The sequence below is a fragment of the Coregonus clupeaformis genome, unplaced genomic scaffold (genome assembly GCF_020615455.1).
Source record: "Coregonus clupeaformis isolate EN_2021a unplaced genomic scaffold, ASM2061545v1 scaf1265, whole genome shotgun sequence".
Classification (NCBI taxonomy): Eukaryota; Metazoa; Chordata; class Actinopteri; order Salmoniformes; family Salmonidae; genus Coregonus; species Coregonus clupeaformis.
Genome location: NW_025534719.1, coordinates 60,047 through 81,820, shown reverse-complemented (window position 1 = coordinate 81,820; position 21,774 = coordinate 60,047). Strand labels below are relative to the sequence as shown.

The 21,774-nt window shown below is 45.4% G+C and overlaps 1 protein-coding gene across 1 annotated transcript in view; it reads right to left on the bottom strand.

The window, feature by feature from the left end:
- Positions 1-17,188: 17,188 nt before the first annotated feature.
- The window catches only part of LOC121536070 (transmembrane protein 131), a 34,479-nt gene continuing 29,893 nt past the window's right edge, over positions 17,189-21,774 (bottom strand). The window contains exons 33-35 of the mRNA XM_045217896.1: positions 20,866-21,063; positions 18,985-19,145; positions 17,189-18,257 (exon numbers count right to left, since the gene is read on the bottom strand). Of these exons, the coding sequence (XP_045073831.1) occupies positions 17,967-18,257; positions 18,985-19,145; positions 20,866-21,063 (650 nt within the window). The 3' untranslated portion in view covers positions 17,189-17,966. The remainder of the gene's footprint in view (positions 18,258-18,984; positions 19,146-20,865; positions 21,064-21,774) is intronic.

Below are 21,774 nucleotides of genomic sequence, written 5' to 3'. Positions count from 1 at the left end.
TGCGGCTCCTCTAAAGCACTAACCTAAAGCTGACCTCCATTGATTTCACTTTCACTTGCTATTCTTAGAGCGGCTGCATTGTCCTCAATCCACAGCGAGGAAAGTACAAGTGAGATAAAGTAACCATGCCTATCCTCTTGAGCAGGGTTTCTTAAACCATAAGTGGACCCAAAGTGGGCCCTGGGCATCTGAGGTGGGTCGCGAGTTACAGGAATACCTCTATAATCACACTATTTCTTCTTAATTTAGGTCATTGGAGGACGATTAGGGTCACAGCAGGATGGTCTTTTTGGGTCTCAAGCTGAAAAGGTTTAAGAACCCCTGCTCTTGAATAACCTATTCAAAGAGATATTAAATTGACAGAGGAAGTAGACCTTAGCCCCTCTCTGCATCCCCACTCATATGGTATCATATCAAATCCCTTTAATCAAACACAGGATACAGTGCACATCCAATGCACATCCAGTGATCTAAATATGATGTGCATGAGGACAGGAGCACCAGATGCTGCTAAGCTTTACAGTAATGGATCAACAAAGAGAAGTCTCCCTCCCAGCATCCCTCCCTTCCTCCTTACCGCCAGCGTCCCTAGTCCACCTTCATGTGTCCTTCCTCTCCTCCCATCCCATCCAGCGTTGCTGTGGTGATGTCGTCGTTCCCTGCTCCAGCCGAGCCAGAGATATTGGGCCGAGCTCTCCCCAAGCGCTGCAGCAGCCGTCACATGGGCCTCACCACTGCATCACAACCCCCCCCTTCGCACCGCAGGTAGATCAGGTTGCTAGGAGACGATTTCCCCGGCTGCCTAGCAACAGATAAACGCTTTAACACCCTCACTTTGGCTGCTCACCCACCCTCTGGTCCAGTGAAGTGGGACTATAGACAGTGAAGTGGGACCCTGGACAGTGAAGTGGGACCCTGGACAGTGACGTGGGACCCTGGACAGTGAAGTGGGACCCTGGACAGTGAAGTGGGACTCTGGACAGTGAAGTGGGACCCCGGACAGTGAAGTGGGACCCTGGACAGTGAAGTGGGACTCTGGACAGTGAAGTGGGACCCCGGACAGTGAAGTGGGACCCTGGACAGTGAAGTGGGACCCTGGACAGTGACGTGGGACCCTGGACAGTGAAGTGGGACCCTGGACAGTGAAGTGGGACCCCGGACAGTGAAGTGGGACTATAGACAGTGAAGTGGGACCCTGGACAGTGAAGTGGGACTATAGACAGTGAAGTGGGACCCCGGACAGTGAAGTGGGACTATAGACAGTGAAGTGGGACCCTGGACAGTGAAGTGGGACCCTGGACAGTGAAGTGGGACCCCGGACAGTGAAGTGGGACCCCGGACAGTGAAGTGGGACTCTGGACAGTGAAGTGGGACTATAGACAGTGAAGTGGGACCCTGGACAGTGAAGTGGGACCCTGGACAGTGAAGTGCGACCCCGGACAGTGAAGTGCGACCCTGGACAGTGAAGTGGGACCCTGGACAGTGAAGTGGGACTCTGGACAGTGAAGAGGGACTCTGGACAGTGAAGTGGGACTCTGGACAGTGAAGTGGGACCCTGGACAGTGAAGAGGGACTCTGGACAGTGAGAGCATTATGACCCTTTTGGTAATTTAGAATGATGATAATGGACTAAATTAACTTACAGAACATCAAACTGTCTGTTCAAGCTCGGTACTTAATGTAAACTTCAATTGAAAATAACTTTAAAAAATAGAAGTGACATTCAATTTAATGGGAGGTTATCAAGGATTATGAAAAATTAAATTAAATGTAACCATGTTTGAACTTTTAGGAAACGTTCTGTTAAAGGAATGAAATACCAAGAAAATATAGTTTTTTTTGTCAAATTCCTTAAATGTGCTGACAATGTTCCAGAACCAAGCAACTATCCTGCACCACTCCCAGAAAGTTGTGGGAAGGTTGTATGCAAAATAACCATAGGACAACCACGCTCTCACCAAGCTCTAAGAAACATATGGTTCTCAGAACGTTATGTGCTAGCTGTGTAATGTATTCAGAAATATGACTCAAAATTACTAAAGCACTGTTGTTTGTGTGTGTGTGTGTGTGTGTGTATGCAGGCACGTCAAGAGAACTCTGTAGATCTAGTGGCCTGATGAGTCCTAGTGGCTGGTGCAGCAGAGCAGAGAGACCATTAAAAGTGAACAGCCCTTCAACAAACAGACTACTCACCCACCCTACAGAATATGAGGAGCACCGCACACACTGAAATGCACAGTGTACTGGTACACACCCCCACAGGTCAAGCTGGATATCAGGGAAGAGCAGAGTAGTTAACTCGCCCTCTCCAGACAGAGATGGTACCCAACCACTGAGACCTTCTATAAATAAACTCTGCTGAAGGGCTGTGTGAGTCAAATACACCCGCTGGGCAGAAGTGGAAGCACTCTGTGTAGCTTTCCACCAAAACTTTGCTGAGTTGGGGTGCTGAGTTCTGCTCCATCTTTCAGATGACGTACTACAACAAGAATAGCAAGGTAAAGATATCTTGTTAAGACTTTTGGAAAGCTTTGCATCTAGAAGCTCGCAAACATACTGGCCTGCAATTTGAATTTTCTGTTTCAAGTTTGGTATTTCTTTAGCTGATAAGCAATAGCTTTGAACAGGCAGGGATTGTTTCCCAGACACTAATCTACATATCTATATAGTTCAAGTAATGCAGCAGCAATTATTAAAATAACAACAATTGTTACAAAGGGCTGACAAATGGCCTTATTGGAAGTTCTAAGAAATCAAACACCATCACCGGCTCTAGAAGTTTCTACTAAACAGCACAATGGTACTCCATAACCATCACATATTTGCCAATGACCCCAGTGATCCAAATGAGCCTGTGTGTGTGAGTGTGAGTACCTTGCGCTCCACTGCACTGTGACACACTACCCAGCTGCTGTAGCTTTAAAGTTCATAGGACACAGACCTCATCAGAAGAGAACAGAACGGTGGCGGCCTGGGTTCCTGTGTTTAGAGCACACACACACACACACACACACACACTGTCCTGTCTCCTCAGTGTCTCCCGGTCATAGCTATACACTGGATTTAGGATTTCACAGGTCGCTGGCCTCGTGGTATGCTCCGAGGCGAGGGGATCAGGCCCCAGGGATTTGGAACAATCCGAAGGGAACGTGGGTCACATAAATGCTGTGGCTTTAGCACGTGAGTGACGCACATCGGCACATGCACGCGTACATGCACACACACACACACAGAATAACAACAGGATATTCTGGGCCAGTAGTGACTTCACTACGGTATGCTGTGCTGTTGCTTGGGAGCTAACATAATGAGAACATCTCTATTGTCTTGTATGCATCAGAGTATGAAAATCACCATAGCATCATACCATATACAGTGGGATCATATTATCAATTAACATAGAGCTGTAAGAACACAGGACCAACTAACAGAGATCTATAAGATCACAGGACCAACTAACAGAGATCTATAAGATCACAGGACCAACTAACAGAGATCTACAAGATCACAGGACCAATTAGCAGATATCTATAAGGTCACAGGACCAATTAACAGAGATCTATAAGAACACAGGACCAACTAACAGAGAGCTATTAGAACACAGGACCAACTAACAGAGATCTACAAGATCACAGGACCAACTAACAGAGAGCTATTAGAACACAGGACCAACTAACAGAGATCTATAAGATCACAGGACCAACTAACAGAGATCTATTAGAACACAGGACCAACTAACAGAGATCTATAAGATCACAGGACCAACTAACAGAGAGCTATTAGAACACTGGACCAACTAACAGAGATCTATAAGAACACAGTCAGAAAAAGGAACCTGTCATACGTTCAAATTCCTCTTTTATATTTCCGGTACACACACACACACACGTGTTAACAGTACAGACACACAGACACATTGTCTCAAACACACATGATGACTCAGCACTTCCTTTAGATGTATTTTTTTCTGACGTCTCATTATCACACAAAGTTCACAGCAAAACCTTTGGGGCAGCACTTTCCCTTTCCTGCTCCGGCTGGTGTAGTGTAACAGTACTGCAAAGTCACTGCAATGTCGCAGGAAATTGCTGATGCCAGTAGCCAACCTCTCTTGCAGAATTCTTGAAACCCACAACCTCCGGGGCTGAATGCAACTGTCAGTTATTCAACAGAGCGAGCAAGAGAGAGAGAGCGAGAAGAGAGAACATGGCTCTGATGTGATCTCACAGAGATCCGGGACCTGTCCCGTGTCCTCTTTCAGGAACAGTGTGCTGAAAACTACAGACAGGTAAACAACAAAGATATGAACTCTGCATGATCCGTCTGTGCCTAGTGCTGGTCGACTCTGCACTGCTCATAGATAATTCAGTTCAGTTAAGGGAAGTAGAGGGGACCGCCGAGCATCGGGTGACACTTCCCTGCTTTCCCAGCTCTGTGACTACCTCACCTCAGCAGATTCCATGGAAATATATTTTTTGTCGTTGTAGAGGCATGATTCCCCTACCGCGATCATAGGTGTCGGATCCAGAACTACTCACCACTAACGTAACAAATGAGAGAGGAGAGCGAGAGAGAGAGAGCTTTTTGACCTTGGCTTGTAATGAGCAGGGTTGATGAAACAGCAAACAGCAAAGAGGATGGATGCTCCTTTAAGAAAGACTCAATGACCTCAGACGTGTCTAGAGAAAGAGGTTACTTGAGGTAGCGCTCTCCCTGGTTCATTATGTTCAGATCTACATCATCTATAGTACTCAGATCTTTAAATCTTCCTTAACACTTTCATTATCAGGAACTCATACATTTAAGCATCACTAAAGGTGGGTCATTCACAACCTGCTGTTAAAAGCAGCAATAAAAGAGTAGCAATAATTACTCAATTTCACTTCCCATCAAACTATTTAACTGCTACTGTATGCCTACCACCTTACAAGCATGATAACTAAAAGGACTTCCAAGTTACAACTACAATCAGCACTATCCATGTTATGCTTGACTAAGAAAGATATAGTGCTGATAAATTCCTCACAACACAGCACATTTAGTCAACCATGGAACTACAATGCAAACCACCATTAAAAAAAGAGGTGTGCTTACTTTAAGATAACAATCTCCAAGTTAAGGATAGACAGATTTGGGCTCTTTACTGAACATGCAAGATGGGGGAATTTAAAACCACAACAGTCCCCCAAGGGAGGCATAGAATTAAGAAACTCATTATTCTCTAAATAACACAATTAAATGCCCTGTTCCCACTCCCTCTCTCTATGGCCAGGAGTTTATTTGAACACAAGTCCTTCCTTTCCACATCAGTCACTGTCTGCAAAGGCTGCAGTCTCTACATGTCTATAAAATGTACACTGAGTGGGGTGGTGCTGCCACCATCTGTTTTCAGGTAATAACTGAGGTTAACTCCGCAGCCATGGGAGTCTTGCCATTAACTCTCTTTCTACCAGTTCAATGAGAGGCTGAGTTGAAGGAGTGAAAGAGGGTGACTTGAGGACGAGAGAGAATCTATGTGAGATAATCCATGACTGAGCAAGGATCAAGACTGAGCTGTAATAATGCCTTCTTCTCTTTGTAATAATCACTGATGAATGAAATCAAGAATCCTCCTGAATCCTGCTGCATAGCTTTATTTCAACAATCCTGTCATGTCTGATCTCTGAACGCATCAACAAAAGAGGTAGGGAAGGAAGGATGCATCACATCCACATAGTGTTTACCCAGGGCAGGCAAGGCAGAGGAGATAGGTGCAGGCAGGGTAAAGGACAAAGGTGCAGGCAGGGCAGAGGAGAGAGGTGCAGGCAGTAGAGGAGAGAGGTGCAGGCAGGACTGTTAGTATTCACAGCAGGTGTAAGCAGCATTCTCAGACACAGTGACTCATCTAGATAAGATGCACCAGTGCTTCCAGATATACAGCTCCTCTCAGACACCTACAGCTCCTCTCAGAGACATACAGCTCCTCTCAGACACCTACAGCTCCTCTCAGAGACATACAGCTCCTCTCAGACACCTACAGCTCCTCTCAGACACCTACAGCTCCTCTCAGACACTTACAGCTCCTCTCAGACACCTACAGCTCCTCTCAGAGACATACAGCTCCTCTCAGACACCTACAGCTCCTCTCAGAGACATACAGCTCCTCTCAGAGACATACAGCTCCTCTCAGAGACATACAGCTCCTCTCAGAGACATACAGCTCCTCTCAGAGACATACAGCTCCTCTCAGACACCTACAGCTCCTCTCAGAGACATACAGCTCCTCTCAGACACCTACAGCTCCTCTCAGAGACATACAGCTCCTCTCAGACACCTACAGCTCCTCTCAGAGACATACAGCTCCTCTCAGAGACATACAGCTCCTCTCAGACACCTACAGCTCCTCTCAGAGACATACAGCTCCTCTCAGAGACATACAGCTCCTCTCAGAGACATACAGCTCCTCTCAGAGACATACAGCTCCTCTCAGAGACACACAGCTCCTCTCAGAGACATACAGCTCCTCTCAGAGACATACAGCTCCTCTCAGAGACATACAGCTCCTCTCAGAGACATACAGCTCCTCTCAGAGACACACAGCTCCTCTCAGACACCTACAGCTCCTCTCAGAGACATACAGCTCCTCTCAGAGACATACAGCTCCTCTCAGAGACATACAGCCTATCTCACAGTACAATGAATAGCACTGCACACTGACTTCTAAGGCCGTCACGACTTACTATAGCTGCACATCCCTGAATATCCAGTACCCACCCACCCTCACACACTAGCACGCACAGATTGTAGCTCTAACCTGACAGTCAGCAGCAGAATTAAGCAGAACGTGTAATTACATGGAGCAGCAGCACAATACAGCAGCCTCCACAATGCCTTCACTGACTGACAGTCATGACCTTCACGGCTAACGGGACGGGTGATTGATAAAGCCAAGACAATTACCATTACCGTATCAGGCTAATGAGCTTGTTACATTACTGCACAGCATAGGTCAGAGACCTACAGCCTCTCTCAGAGACATACAGCCTCTCTCAGAGACCTACAGCCTCTCTGAGAGACCTACAGCCTCTCTCAGAGACATACAGCCTCTCTCAGAAACCTACAGCCTCTCTCAGAAACATACAGCCTATCTCAGAAACATATGGTCTCTCTCAGAGACATACAACCTCTCTCAAAGACCTACAGCCTCTCTGAGAGACCTACAGCCTCTCTCAGAGACCTACAGCCTCTCTCAGAGACATACAGCCTCTCTCAGAGACATACAGCCTCTCTCAGAAACCTACAGCCTCTCTCAGAGACATACAGCCTCTCTCAGAGACCTACAGCCTATCTCAGAAACATATGGTCTCTCTCAGAGGACCCAGGCCTGAGGGTGGTAGGTAATGAGATGAGGGGGATCTCATTACAGAGGCCTATCAGACGTAACGCTAAGCTCATCTACACCTTATTACAGAGGCCTACAGTGGCTTGCGAAAGTATTCACCCCCCTTGGCATTTTTCCTATTTTGTAACCTTACAACCTGGAATTTAAATGGATTTGGGGGGGGGATTTGTATCATTTGATTTACACAACATGCCTACCACTTTGAAGATGCAAAATATTTTATTGTGAAACAAACAAGAAATAAGACCAAAAAAACAGAAAACTTGAGCGTGCATAACTGTTCACCCCCCCCCCTCCAAAAGTCAAAACTTTGTAGAGCCACCTTTTCGAACAATTACAGCTGCAAGTCTCTTGGGGTATGTCTCTATAAGCTTGGCACATCTAGCCACTGGGATTTTTGCCCATTCTTCAAGGCAAAACTGCTCCAGCTCCTTCAAGTTGGATGGGTTCCGCTGGTGTACAGCAATCTTTAAGTCATACCACAGATTCTCAATTGGATTGAGGTCTGGGCTTTGACTAGGCCATTCCAAGACATTTAAATGTTTCCCCTTAAACCACTCGAGTGTTGCTTTAGCAGTATGCTTAGGGTCATTGTCCTGCTGGAAGGTGAACCTCCGTCCCAGTCTCAAATCTCTGGAAGACTGAAACAGGTTTCCCTCAAGAATATCCCTGTATTTAGCGCCATCCATCATTCCTTCAATTCTGACCAGTTTCCCAGTACCTGCCGATGAAAAACCTCCCCATAGCATGATGCTGCCACCACCATGCTTCACTGTGGTGATGGTGTTCTCAGGGTGATGAGAGGTGTTGGGTTTGTGCCAGACATAGCGTTTTCCATGATGGCAAAAAAGCTCAATTTTAGTCTCATCTGACCAGAGTACCTTCTTCCATATGTTTGGGGAGTCTCCCAAACGCGTTTGCTTATTTTTTTCTTTAAGCAATGGCTTTTTTCTGGCCACTCTTCCGTAAAGCCGAGCTCTTTGGAGTGTGCGGCTTAAAGTGGTCCTATGGAGAGATACTCCAATCTCCGCTGTGGGACTTTGCAGCTCCTTCAGGATTATCTTTGGTCTCTTTGTTGCCTCTCTGATTAATGCCCTCCTTGCCTGGTCCGTGAGTTTTGGTGGGAGGCCCTCTCTTGGCAGGTTTGTTGTGGTGCCATATTCTTTCCATTTTTTAATAATGGATTTAATGGTGCTCTGTGGGATGTTCAAAGTTTCTGATATTTTTTATAACCCAACCCTGATCTGTACTTACATTTTACATTTACATTTTAGTCATTTAGCTGACACTCTTATCCAGAGCGACTTACATGAGCAATTAGGGTTAAGTGCCTTACTCAAGGGCACATCAACAGATTTTTCACCTAGTCGGCTCGGGGATTAGAACCAGCGACCTTTCGGTTACTGGCACAACGCTCTTAACCACTAAGCTACCTGCCGCCCCCAGTTTGGAGAGCTCCATGGTCTTCTTGGTGCTGCTTGCTTGGTGGTGCCCCTTGCTTAGTGGTGTTGCAGACTCTGGGGCCTTTCAGAACAGGTGTATATATACTGAGATCATGTGACAGATCATGTGACACTTAGATTGCACACAGGTGGACTTTATTTAACTAATTATGTGACTTCTGAAGGTAATTGGTTGCACCAGATCTTATTTAGGGGCTTCATAGCAAAGGGGGTGAATACATTTGCACGCACCACTTTTCCGTTATTTATTTTTTAGAATTATTTGAAACAAGTTATTTTTTTCATTTCACTTCACCAATTTGGACTATTTTGTGTATGTCCATTACATGAAATCCAAATAAAAATCCATTTAAATTACAGGTTGAAATACAACAAAATAGGAAAAATACCAAGGGGGATGAATACTATAGCAAGGCACTGTATCAGAATAACGCTAGGCTCATCTACACCCTGTTACAGAGGCCTATCAGACGTAACGCTAGGCTCATCTACACCCTGTTACAGAGGCCTATCAGACGTAACGCTAGGCTCATCTACACCCAAGGAGAAGGACCATCTGGCTAATTCCATTTTTAACAGCCCATTGTGTGGCAATAACACAATGACATCACACTGTGAGTAAGATGCAATCACTGATCAAGTACAACACTGCTGGGTGATTATTACATGTCAGTTTATAAACAATACATATTGTGATGTCACGAGAGGCTGTGTCCTGGAGGGACGTTACATCCCCCTGAGATGGCTGCAAACCCAGACAGCTATGGCTCCATCTGCTGGTATGGTCGGGAACTCCAACCCTCTATGGCCAATCTTCCCACGCAGCTGAAACCAATCAGGAGCTGATGAGCTGAAGGTTTGGAAGGGAAGAGACACACTGAGGGAGTGTGTGGGGGGGTGAAGAAACACGGTCTCCAAGCTGGGCTCTCTGGAGGACAAGAGTGCTGCACGTCCACTTCCAGGAGGAATATAAGGATTTGGAGATACTTACCTTTGGGGAAATACTCACCTTTGGATATATGCACCGGTGGAAATACGTGTGGGACATTTGGAAGGACGTTTTGCTGGGTTGGCCACTAGCTGCAACGTGGAATACAGTAAGACTGGGGAAAAGTTATTTGAGCGAGTGAGAGTTATGATTTTGGATGTGGAAGAGACATCCCTGAACTGTTAACCCTTAAAGAGCCACAAGAGAACAGAATTGTGTTATACTTTCGTTAGTTTCCCAAGACCTTTAATAAAATCCTTGTTTTGATTGAACCTGGTCTCCTTGCACTACTTGAGCAATCCCGCTGAAAGCTGTGTAGCCTCTCGTGACATCACAGATGGTGGAGAATACAGGCACGCTCAAGCGTTAATAGTGCATGTCAGAGGAGGATACCGAAGGTTTGATCACCCAGTTTTCCAAGTTGGCCGTAGGCTCCCCGCCCGACTGAAATGGAGGACATATTGAAAGCCCTTGTTGCTGGCCAGCAAGCCCAGATGCAAGCAAACGTGGCTCTCTTGGAGGAGCAAAAGAAAGCCAACCTTCTGAAGGCAGAGGAATTGCAGTTGCAGAGAGACAGAGGGTGGTCCAAAATACCCGCCCAATAAAGGCAAGTGACTTTATATCTAAGATGGGAGCTACCGATGACATTGAGGCATACCTGCATGCATTTGAGGCCACGGCCACTAGGGAAGCCTGGCCCAAGCAACAGTGGGTTGGTCTGTTAGCCCCCTTTCTAACCGGGGAATCGCTGAATGCTGTCCGGGACCTGGGCCCTGACCAGGTTACTGACTATGATGCCCTGAAGTCTGAGATCCTCAGCAGATATGGACTCACAAAGTTTGGTATGGCCCAGCGCTTTCACGGCTGGACCTTCCAACCAGACCAACCTCCTCGGGCGCAGATGCATGAACTTGTCCGAATCGCAAGGAAATGGCTGGATCCGCAGAGGAATACAGCAGCGGCGGTGGTGGAGGCCGTTGTGGTGGATCGTTACCTACGCGCCCTGCCTTATGAGGCAAAACGGTTCATCAGTCAACAGGCCTTGACCACGGCTGATCTGACCGTGGAAGCTGTGGAAAAGTACCAGGCCACAGCGGAGATGCTGAATGCTTCCCGAAAAGACCCCAGGAGTGCGGCCCCACCACAAATGGGAAGAACCCGTCCAAAGGACCCCAAGGTCTCGAACCCAGCCACGTCAGGACTTATCCCGGCTCCAGGGGGAGCCAGAAACCAGGCGGGTCCAAGAAGAGTACACCAGGAGGGGGGAAACTCGACAGTGTTACCGGTGTGGGGAGATGGGACATATCTCCTGGCAGTGTGGGAAACCAGCCGATGAACCTATGCCCACTGCGGAGTCCTCCAGCTCAGCACCCACACACCGTTTTGCCTCGCTCTTGGGAGTCGTAGATGGCGGCCCAGATCGACCCCCCACCTGCCCGGTAACTGTGAATCACCATGATGTGGAGGCCTTACTGGATTCTGGTAGCCGGGCCACCCTGGTGCGTAAGGATTTGGTGGGCCCAACGTGTCTGACCCCGGGAAAGTCCTCCCAGTTTCCTGTGTCCATGGGGACACCAGAGAATACCCCATTACTGAACTTACAATGACCAGCACACGGGGAACCATACACACGACGGCGGGGGGTGGTTGGATTCCCTCCCCGTCCCTGTCCTAATTGGACGAGACTGCCCAGCCTTTTACCCACTCTGGAGAGAGTCTCAGGAGAGGATAACCCGAGTACCTCGGAAACGGAGAGGCAAGACTCATCCTGGGAAGGCTCCGGTGCAATCCTCCGAGTTACTCACTCCCGCCCGGGCTCTGATAGGGATGGCAGGTGCCCAGACCGACACAGAGACGGAGCTACAGAATCTGGACAAAGAACTGTCTGGTCTGAAGGGGACCGCTGAGAGGTATCGTTTGTTAAAGCAACAGTTAGACATGAAGACAGAAGAGTTAGATATCCTCCAGGCTAAACTCCAACAGAGCTCCTTCCTAAGCAACAGGAGGAGCTGGAGAGGCTGCGCAGGACCATCGAGGAGTGTGAGGAGACCCTGCGCAGTAGTAAGGAGGTCCAGAAGAAGGCAGAGGAGAAGTACAAGGTGTTGGAGAACAAGATGAAGAATGCGGAGGCAGAGAGAGAGAAGGAACTGAAAGCTGCTCAACAGAAGCTAAACTCTGCTAAAACCAAGGCTGATGCGTTCAGTAAGAAACTCAAGGAGAGACAACAGGAGGCTGAGTCCCTGGTCCTAGAGTTGGAGGAGTTGAAGAGAGAGCAGTCTGGCAAGCACCACGGCAATGCGGACGCCCTCTCCCGGCGTGATGCCTTCTTCGCTGCCTTTACCCCGACGAGGACGTCGGTCCCGAGGAGGGGGATGTGTGATGTCACGAGAGGCTGTGTCCTGGAGGGACGTTACATCCCCCTGAGATGGCTGCAAACCCAGACAGCTATGGCTCCATCTGCTGGTATGGTCGGGAACTCCAACCCTCTATGGCCAATCTTCCCACGCAGCTGAAACCAATCAGGAGCTGATGAGCTGAAGGTTTGGAAGGGAAGAGACACACTGAGGGAGTGTGTGGGGGGGTGAAGAAACACGGTCTCCAAGCTGGGCTCTCTGGAGGACAAGAGTGCTGCACGTCCACTTCCAGGAGGAATATAAGGATTTGGAGATACTTACCTTTGGGGAAATACTCACCTTTGGATATATGCACCGGTGGAAATACGTGTGGGACATTTGGAAGGACGTTTTGCTGGGTTGGCCACTAGCTGCAACGTGGAATACAGTAAGACTGGGGAAAAGTTATTTGAGCGAGTGAGAGTTATGATTTTGGATGTGGAAGAGACATCCCTGAACTGTTAACCCTTAAAGAGCCACAAGAGAACAGAATTGTGTTATACTTTCGTTAGTTTCCCAAGACCTTTAATAAAATCCTTGTTTTGATTGAACCTGGTCTCCTTGCACTACTTGAGCAATCCCGCTGAAAGCTGTGTAGCCTCTCGTGACATCACAATATATATACAGTTGCAGCTGAATATATTGGCACCTTTGCACTTCTCTTAAATAATTCCCTATTTCTTTTAGAATAAGTTGAAAATGAAAAACAACTTTTGGTCTCCACACCTTATTGGATTTTCGTCATTGCATAGCCAATGTGTTATATTTCAAAAGATAACTGCCAACAAATGGTTATTGTAGCCATCAACGAGCTTGCTGCACCTTTCTACTGGCAATTTGGTCCACTCTTCAGCAGCAAACTGCTCTAATACTTAAACGTTTGAGGGGTGCCCTCCATCAAGTACTGTTTTCAGCTCTCTGACAAGTGCTGTTTTCAGCTCTTGCCATAGGTTATGGATGTGATTCATATCTGGACTCTTCGCTGGCCACTCCGGCATCTCTTCTTGAACCATTCCAGGATGCTTTTGATGTACAGTGCATTCGGAAAGTATTCAGACCCCTTGACATTGTCCACATTCTGTTAGGTTACAGCCTTATTCTAAAATGGATTAAATTGTTTTTTTTCCACCTCATCAATCTACATACAATACCCCATAATGACAAAGCAAAAACCGTTTATTTTTAATTTTTGCAAATGTATTACAAATAAAAAACGGAAACATCACATTTACATAAATATTCAGACCGTTTACTCAATACTTTGTTGAAGCACCTTTGGCAGCGATTACAGCCGAGTCTTCTTGGGTATGACGCTACAAGCTTGGCGCACCTGTATTTGGGGAGTTTCTCCCATTCTTCTCTGCAGATCCTCTCAAGCTCTGTCAGGTTGGATGGGGAGTGTCACTGCACCGCTATTTTCAGGTCTCTCCAGAGATGTTCAATCAGGTTCAAATCCGGTCTCTGGCTGGGCCATTCAGAGACTTCTCCCGAAGCCACTCCTGCATTGTCTTGGCTGTGTGCTTAGGGTCATTGTCCTGTTGGAATGTGAACCTTCGCCCCAGTCTGAGGTTCTGAGATCTCTGGAGCAGGTTTTCATCAAGGATCTCTCTGTACTTTGCTCCATTAATATTTCCCTCGATCCTGACTAGTCTCCCAGTCCCTGCCGTTGAAAAACACCCCCACAGCATGACCCTGCCACCACCATGGTGCCAGGTTTCCTCCAGACGTGACCCTTGGTATTCAGGCCAAAGAGTTCGATCTTGGTTTCATCAGACCAGAGAATCTTGTTTCTCATGGTCTGAGTGTCCTTTAGGTGTCTTTTGGCAAATTCCAAGCGGGCTGTCATGTGCCTTTTACTGAGGAGTAGCTTCCGTCTGGCCACTCTACCATAAAGGCCTGATTGGTGGAGTGCTGCAGAGATGGTTGTCCTTCTGGAAGGTTCTCCCATCTCCACAGAGGACCTCTGGAGCTCTGTCAGAGTGATCATCGGGTTCTTGGTCAACTCCCTGACCAAGGCCCTTCTCCCCCGATTGCTCCGTTTGGCTGGGTGGCCAGCTCTAAGAAGAGTCTTGGTGGTTCCAAACTTCTTCCATTTAAGAATGATGGAGGCCACCATGTTCTTGGGGACCTTCAATGCTACAGACATTTTTTGGTACCCTTCCCCAGGTCTGTGACACAATCCTGTCTAGGAGCTCTACGGACAATTCCTTAGACCTCATGGCTTGGTTTTTGCTCTGACATGCACTGTCAACTGTGGGACCTTATATAGACAGGTGTGTGCCTTTCCAAATCATGTCCAAACAATGTAATTTAACACAGGTGGACTCCAATCAAGTTGTAGAAACATCTGAAGGATGATCAATGGAAACATGATGCACCTGAGCTCAATTTCGAGTCTCATAGCAAAGGGTCTGAAAACGTATGTAAATAAGGTATCGTTTTTTTATTTTTAATAAATTAGCAAAAATGTCTAAAAAACTGTTTTTGCTTTGTTATTATGGAGTATTGCGTGTATTTAATATTTAATCCATTTTAGACTAAGTCTGTAACGTAACAAAATGTGGAAAAAGTCAAGGGGTCTGAATATTTTCAGAATGCACTGTATGTTTGGAGTTGTTGTCCTGCTGGAAGACCCACAACCTTCAAACAGAGACAGAGATTGAAACCCACCTAAACAAGCCAATGACAAAAATTGCTATTTGGCAATACAAATCAGTGCTGTGTTTACTGATGACCACATGAAGCATTCAATGAAAAGAACACCCTCCCTACAATCACAGATAGGATGTTTGATAACGCTGTGAGGTTCCTTTACTGCTTCTGCTACGTGCGCAAAGCATCATGAAATCAGCAGATTATTAGGTGTTTTGAAGTCAACGTTCAACCCAGTGTCCAAAAACGGGGTCTCCATTGAAGGTTGTGGTTCCTCCAGCAGGACAATGACCCCAAACACGCATCAAAAAGCACCCCGTTTTTTTACATTTAAACTTATTTTAGAAGTGGGAATTATTTAAACTGCAACTGTATATATTCTTATTTACACATTTTCAGTTTTCTAAACAACAAACATATGTAGTACATTATGGATAAAATGGCAGTTGAAAGAGAATGTGTGACGTACAGAATGGATGTACACTAAAACAGAACGAGGGGAAGAAATGACTTAATACTGTTATAGCAGAGATAATACCTGGTATGTTACAGCCACTGATATCTGGATTCTTCTCTAAACAGAGGACAGACATGTACTAGAGACAGTCTCTCCATAGCCCTTAGTCCACCTAGAACCCCAGCGTCTTGTCAACATCAGTTGATCTATAGAGAAATCACTCTGGATTTATTCATCTTCGCATACTGTTAATAAAGCAGTCCTCAGTTGTAAGAGGTACTAAGAGAATTAGGCTACACCCATTGTGGGGAACTTGTTGTATACACTACACTGTACACAGTAGATCTGATTCTGCATGGGTAAGCGTCATATCAGGTACCTTGTCAGAGTAATATGATACAAGCAGTGGCGGCTCCTCAGAGGAGGAAGGGGAGGACCATCCGACTTAGTGAATTTCAGAAAATATAAATATTTAAAACATTCAAAAAGTTATCCTTTTTAGATAAAACTATATTAGATATATTCACGTCACCAAATAACTGATTAAAACACACTGTTTTGCGATGAAAGTCTAAAAAATGTACACTAGCCTCAACAGTACTCTCTGGGGTAGCACCATGGTGTAGCCGGAGGACATCTATTTTCCGTCCTCCTCTGGGGTACATAGACTTCAATACAAAATCTAGGAGGCTCATGGTTCTCACCCCCTTCCATAGACTTACACAGTAATTATGACGACTTCCAGAGGACTTCCTCCAACCTATCAGAGCTCTTGCAGCATGAACTGACATGTTGTCCACCCAATCAAAGGATCAGAATATGAATCTAGTACTGGAAGCATAAACTACAGCTAGCTAGCACTGCAGTGCATAAAATGTGAGTAGTTGACTCAAAGAGAAAGATAATAGTTGAACTGTTTTGAACAAATTAATTTCTTCCAAATTGAAGAAGCAGCAGAGAGAGTTAGCTTCCTACATTTCATTGTATTTTTTTTCACTTAGCTGGCTGCATAATGTTAAATAATATAGTGACATTGACAACGATGTAGGCTGGGTGTAGTGGTTAGCAGTTATGTGGTATGAAGGTTTGGCTTGGAAAGGTTTTTTCACCTGGTCACAGACAGCTGCTGTGTTGTGCACTGAGGTCCACAAGCGAAGTGAAAAGATGAGAGGAGAGTGTGTAGATGCAAGAAGGAATTATACAACAAGCAAAGTGATGATGCTGTTTGTATCTGGCTATGAAAGTGAACTGTGTGTGCGGGTGATCAGGGGTGTATTCATTCCGCCGATTCTGTTAAAAATATTTTCTTAAGAACGGAGGAAACTGAATGAAACTGTGATAAACCTACATGCATTTGTCCAATAGAAACTCTCGTTTGCAACTGTTTGGACTAATGATTACACCCTAGATCAGGCACAGACAGCCACCAGATACAAGCTGCCTTCAATACAACCTGCCTATTCTGTCGTATATTATCCTATTCTAGAGCTGTGCTGCCATCTAGTGGAGCAGACCTGAAACAACTCGAAAAGGTGATATTGGAAGAGAGGGAGGAGCAGAGGAATGGAGGTTACACATGTACATTTTAGTCATTTAGCAGACACTCTTATCCAGAGCGACTTACAGGAGCAATTTGGGTTAAGTGCCATCCTCAAGGGCACGGACAGATTTTCCACCTAGTCGGCTTCGGGATTCTAACCAGCGACCTTTCAGTTACTGGCCAAACGCTCTTAACCGCTAGGCTACCTACCACCCTTAGCTATTGACTCAAGAAGTAGCATTGATTAGACAATGGGAGTTAAAAAGGAATAAACGCATACATAATACCAAATAAAGCACATTTTACACCATGACAACTGTCTCATATGTTTTATATGGAAGATGTGACAAATGTCCCACATTTCCAACATGTCAGAACGAGGGGAAGCTTAGTATCAACCAACATTTTTCAAAATGTTTAAAAAGTAACTGAAAACCCTCTCCTTTAACTGACTTTAAAAACTTAGCGTGGTCATTAAAATAACTTAAAAAGCATCTCTCGCCAATATTGACCATGAATGTTGAGTTGTTTGACAAAATAAAATTGTGTTCAGTCATGGTCTTCTGATGCCATTGGCATCGACTTGATACAGCAGTCATGAAAATGACTATTTCCCCCAAAAAAAATCCCTTTACTGCCAGTCTTAACTTTTTAACCCTTAAATAATAATCTCTCTAATAGAGCAATGATAAGGCTTAAACAATGTGCTTGATTCCAAAAAGTAACTATACTGTAACACCAAAACAGCAGTAGTACTAAATAATGAACAGAATATTATTTCTCAGGTTTTTCCTGATTGCACTTAGGTCCGTCACTGCTATCAAAAACATTACTGAGGATGTATTTGAAAAAAGCAGCCGCATTTAACCACATTATGTCAGTCTGATAAGGACATTATGGTGACTCTTCTTCTAATATTGTTTTGTTGATAAGTTTGGCCAAGTGGTCATAGAAACTAATTCCGAGGACATAATTTGCTTAGAGAACCAATGTGTACATTATAATAGGAATTTGGTGAAATTCAAAACAGGGGAGAATGCATCCGTCTTCTTCTCAGTCTGTCAGTGGGAGGAGACCGCGGTGATGTCCCCTTCAGCCGGTGCTGCTGTCTGATTGGTTGGGCCAGGGCTCCGAGCTTCGTCTACTGAAGGTGGGCCTCCACATGCTCCAGGGGTTGTAGGAGGGGCTCAGCTGCGTGGGGGAGGGCTTTGTTTGGGCCGGGAGCGTGGTTCCACTGTCTGTGCTACCCATCATATCGGTCAGGGGGGAGGCAGACGGAGGAGAGAAGGAGTGTAGGGGGGAGTCAGAGGGGGCGCTGGTGGACCAGATAGAGGGGCTGAATGGAGGGCTGGAGCCCCACAGGCTACTGCTGCCCAGGATGGACTGGATATAGAGAGAGAGGCTGATGGTTAGGGACTTTGTGGAACAGGCATTAAAAAGGTCCAATGCAGCCATTTTTGTCTCAATATCAAATAATTTCTGGGTAACAATTAAACATACGGTGATTGTTTTCAATTAAAAATGGTCTAAAATAAACAAAATATCTTCTTAGCAACTGTCAGAGTGGTCTGAGTGGGGAGGGGAAAACTTAAAATTAGCTGTTATTGGCAGAGAGGTTTGGAACTCTCTTTCCTATTGGTCTATTAACTAATTTACCGCATGGCGATGTCACCATGGAAGGCCAAAACTCCCTCCTACCAAAACAGGCTGAAATGTCAGGCATTCTTTTCAAACAGCTCTTAGACAAAAAAAAAGGGCATTAGCATCATTTTCACAATTTCACAGTATTATTCCAACCTCAGTGTGGAAATATATATATAATAAATACAGGACAATCACATTTTTGATTGTACTGGGCCTTTAACTAAAAATGAAGAGCGTGACTCCAACACTGAAGACATTTCTGGAGCCCATGTATACGTCCCACATCACACCCCGTTTCACCTGTGAAATAGCCTGCGTCTCTCTTGACAGCCATCCTACAGCATTCCACATAGGGATGCAAAAGTAGTGCAATCTATGTGGCTCTGGTCAAAAGTAGTGCACTACATGGGGAATACTGTAAGGTGTCAGGAGAGACGAAGTAATGGAGCAGTGAAAGAGGACTCACCGTGGTGGGGGTAGCAGGGGAGCTGGAGCTGGGCTGGATCGACCAGGGCTGTAGAGGCTGCAGGGACTCGCTTGGCCAGACGGACGGGGTGGCATGTCTGAACTCAGGCCAACTCTGCTGTGGCTCCATAGCACTCCTCCCCGAGGTCATCCCACTGAACACTACACAGCACAGTCAAACGTCAACTGGTTTCCATATACAGTGAGTGTACAAAACATTTGGAACACCTTCCTAATATTGAGTTGCATCCCCTTTTGCCCTCGGAATAGTCTTAATTTGTCGGGGCATGGACTACATGGGGTCGAAAGCGTTCCACAGGGATGCTGGCCCATGTTGAATCCGATGCTTCCCACAGTTGTATCAAGTTGGCTGGATGTCCTTTGGGTGGTGGACCATTCTTGATACACACGGGAAACGGTTGAGCGTGAAAAATGCAGCATCGTTGCAGTTCTTGACACACTCTGCCATACCCTGTTCAAAAGGCACTTAGTGCCTTCAGAAAGTATTCATACCCCTAGACTTATTCCACATCTTGTTGTGTTACAGCCTGAATTTAAAATGGATTACATAGATTTTCTTTCTCACCCATCTACACACAATACCCCATAATGACAATGTTTTTAGAAATGTTTGCAAATATACTGAAAATGAATTTACATTCAGGGGTATGAATGCATACGTATTCACACCAGTGAGTCAATACATGTTAGAATCACCTTTGGCAGCAATTATAGCTGTGAGTCTTTCTGGTTAAGTCTCTAAGAGCTTTGCACACCTGAATTGTACAATATTTTACCATTATTCTTATAAAAATTATTCAAGCTCTGTCAAATTGGTTGTTGATAATTGCTAGAAAACCATTTTCAAGTCTTGTGATAGATTTTCAAGCAGATTTAAGTCACCATTGGCGACATGGTGAAATCCCTGAGTGGTTTCCTTCCACTCCGGCAACCGAGTTAAGAAGGACGCCTGTCTCTTTGTAGTGACTGGGTGTATTGATACACCATCCAAAGTGTAATGAATAACTTCACCAGGCTCAAAGGGATATTCACTGTCTGCTTTTCATCTACCCTTCTGCCCTTCTTTGTGAGGCATTGGAAAACCTCCCTGGTCTTTGTGGTTGAATCTGGGTTTGAAATTCACTGCTCGACTGAGGGACCTTACAGATAATTGTGTGGTGTACAGAGCTGAGGTAGTCATTGAAAAATGTTACACACTATTATTGCACACAGAGTGAGTCCATGCAACTTATTATGTGACTTAATACATTTCAGCTTTTCATTTTTTATTATAATATATTTTCTTTAAATCTAAAAACAGAATTCCACTTTGACTTTATGGGGAATTGTGTGTAGGCCAGAGGCAAAAAATCTCTATTTAATCCATTTTAAATTCAGGCTGTAAAAAATAAATAAAAATAAAAAGTGGGAATACTTTCTGAAGGCACTGTAAATATTTTGTCTTGCCCATTCACCCTCTGAATGGCACACTACACAATTCATGTCGCAATTGTCTCAAGGCTTAAAAATCCTTCTTTAACCTTTCACCTCCCCTTCAGCTACACTGACATAATAGCTTTCACCTGGATTCACCTGATCAGTCTATGTCATGGAAAGTTTGTAATTTTTTTGTACACTCAGTGTAGTTCATTTAAAACAGCCTTGTCTATGTCCTTGTTTTCCTGGACAAGTCACATGTCCATGAAAGACTCCGGGCCCTACACCATGAAACAGATCACAACACATTATTCCATGCGATCTTATCTCGAAAGACGCTCTGAAGATGCTCAAGAGAGTGTACAGAGTGCAGGTGCTATTGTGTCCCGATTAGACATATTCATGCATTTCACAAGCTATTCTGGCTGCTTTTCTGACTGCTTACCTCCAGACAGGTTGAAGGTGTTGCTGGGTCCGAAGGCTGAGAAGGAGTTGACAGAGCTGAGGCTGGGTCTCCTGCCGTTCCTTACAGGGCTCCACAACCCCGAGCTGTCTGATCCATCACTCTCTACAGAGGAGAGGTGTTGGAGGACATCTCTGTCTCTGCTCCCCACAGCCGCCTTCCCTGCACTGCTGCTGCAACCTGGTGGTCGGAGGAGAGAACAGCAGCAGGTTAGCACAACTGATACAGGAGTGGACACATTGACTCCCATATCAACCCCTTCCCCCTGGACACTTGTGTAGAGGTGAAAGGATTGGATAGGTAGAAGAGATATGGTAAGAACTCCACCTTGGAGGTGCGTGTCTCTTTGTTAACAACAGCTGGTGCGCGATCTCTAATATTAATATTAAAGGGATACTTGGGGATGTTGGCAATGAGGCCCTTTATCTACTTCCCCAGAGTCAGATGAACTCGTGGATACCGTTTTTATGTCTATGTCAGGGTTTCCATTAGCCGGTAATAGCAGACTTTTGGCCGATATTTTTTTTTAGAAAAGCTGATAAATAAAAGTGGCGCCAAGAAGAAAAAATAACATTGCGAAATAATGCTTTTTAGCCTAAATACATTTGACTGGTCATGCTTATCGGTCTATAGGTAATTTGCATAATTTAGTGGAATTCAATTGCCGTGTGTGTACAGTATACTCATTATGGATCTGATCTGTCCTATTGGACAGCTACAGATACAGAGTCCTTGAGTTGTCAGACAGCGCGAGAGCTGCTGCATCTCAAACTGCAACGGAAGGCAGGCTTCATCAGCGCGTCACATTCCCCTTAGCAACAATGAGCTGAAGGCAGTATGCATTTTGAAAACATATTTAATTGTTTGAAACCTGAATGTTTTAATACATAT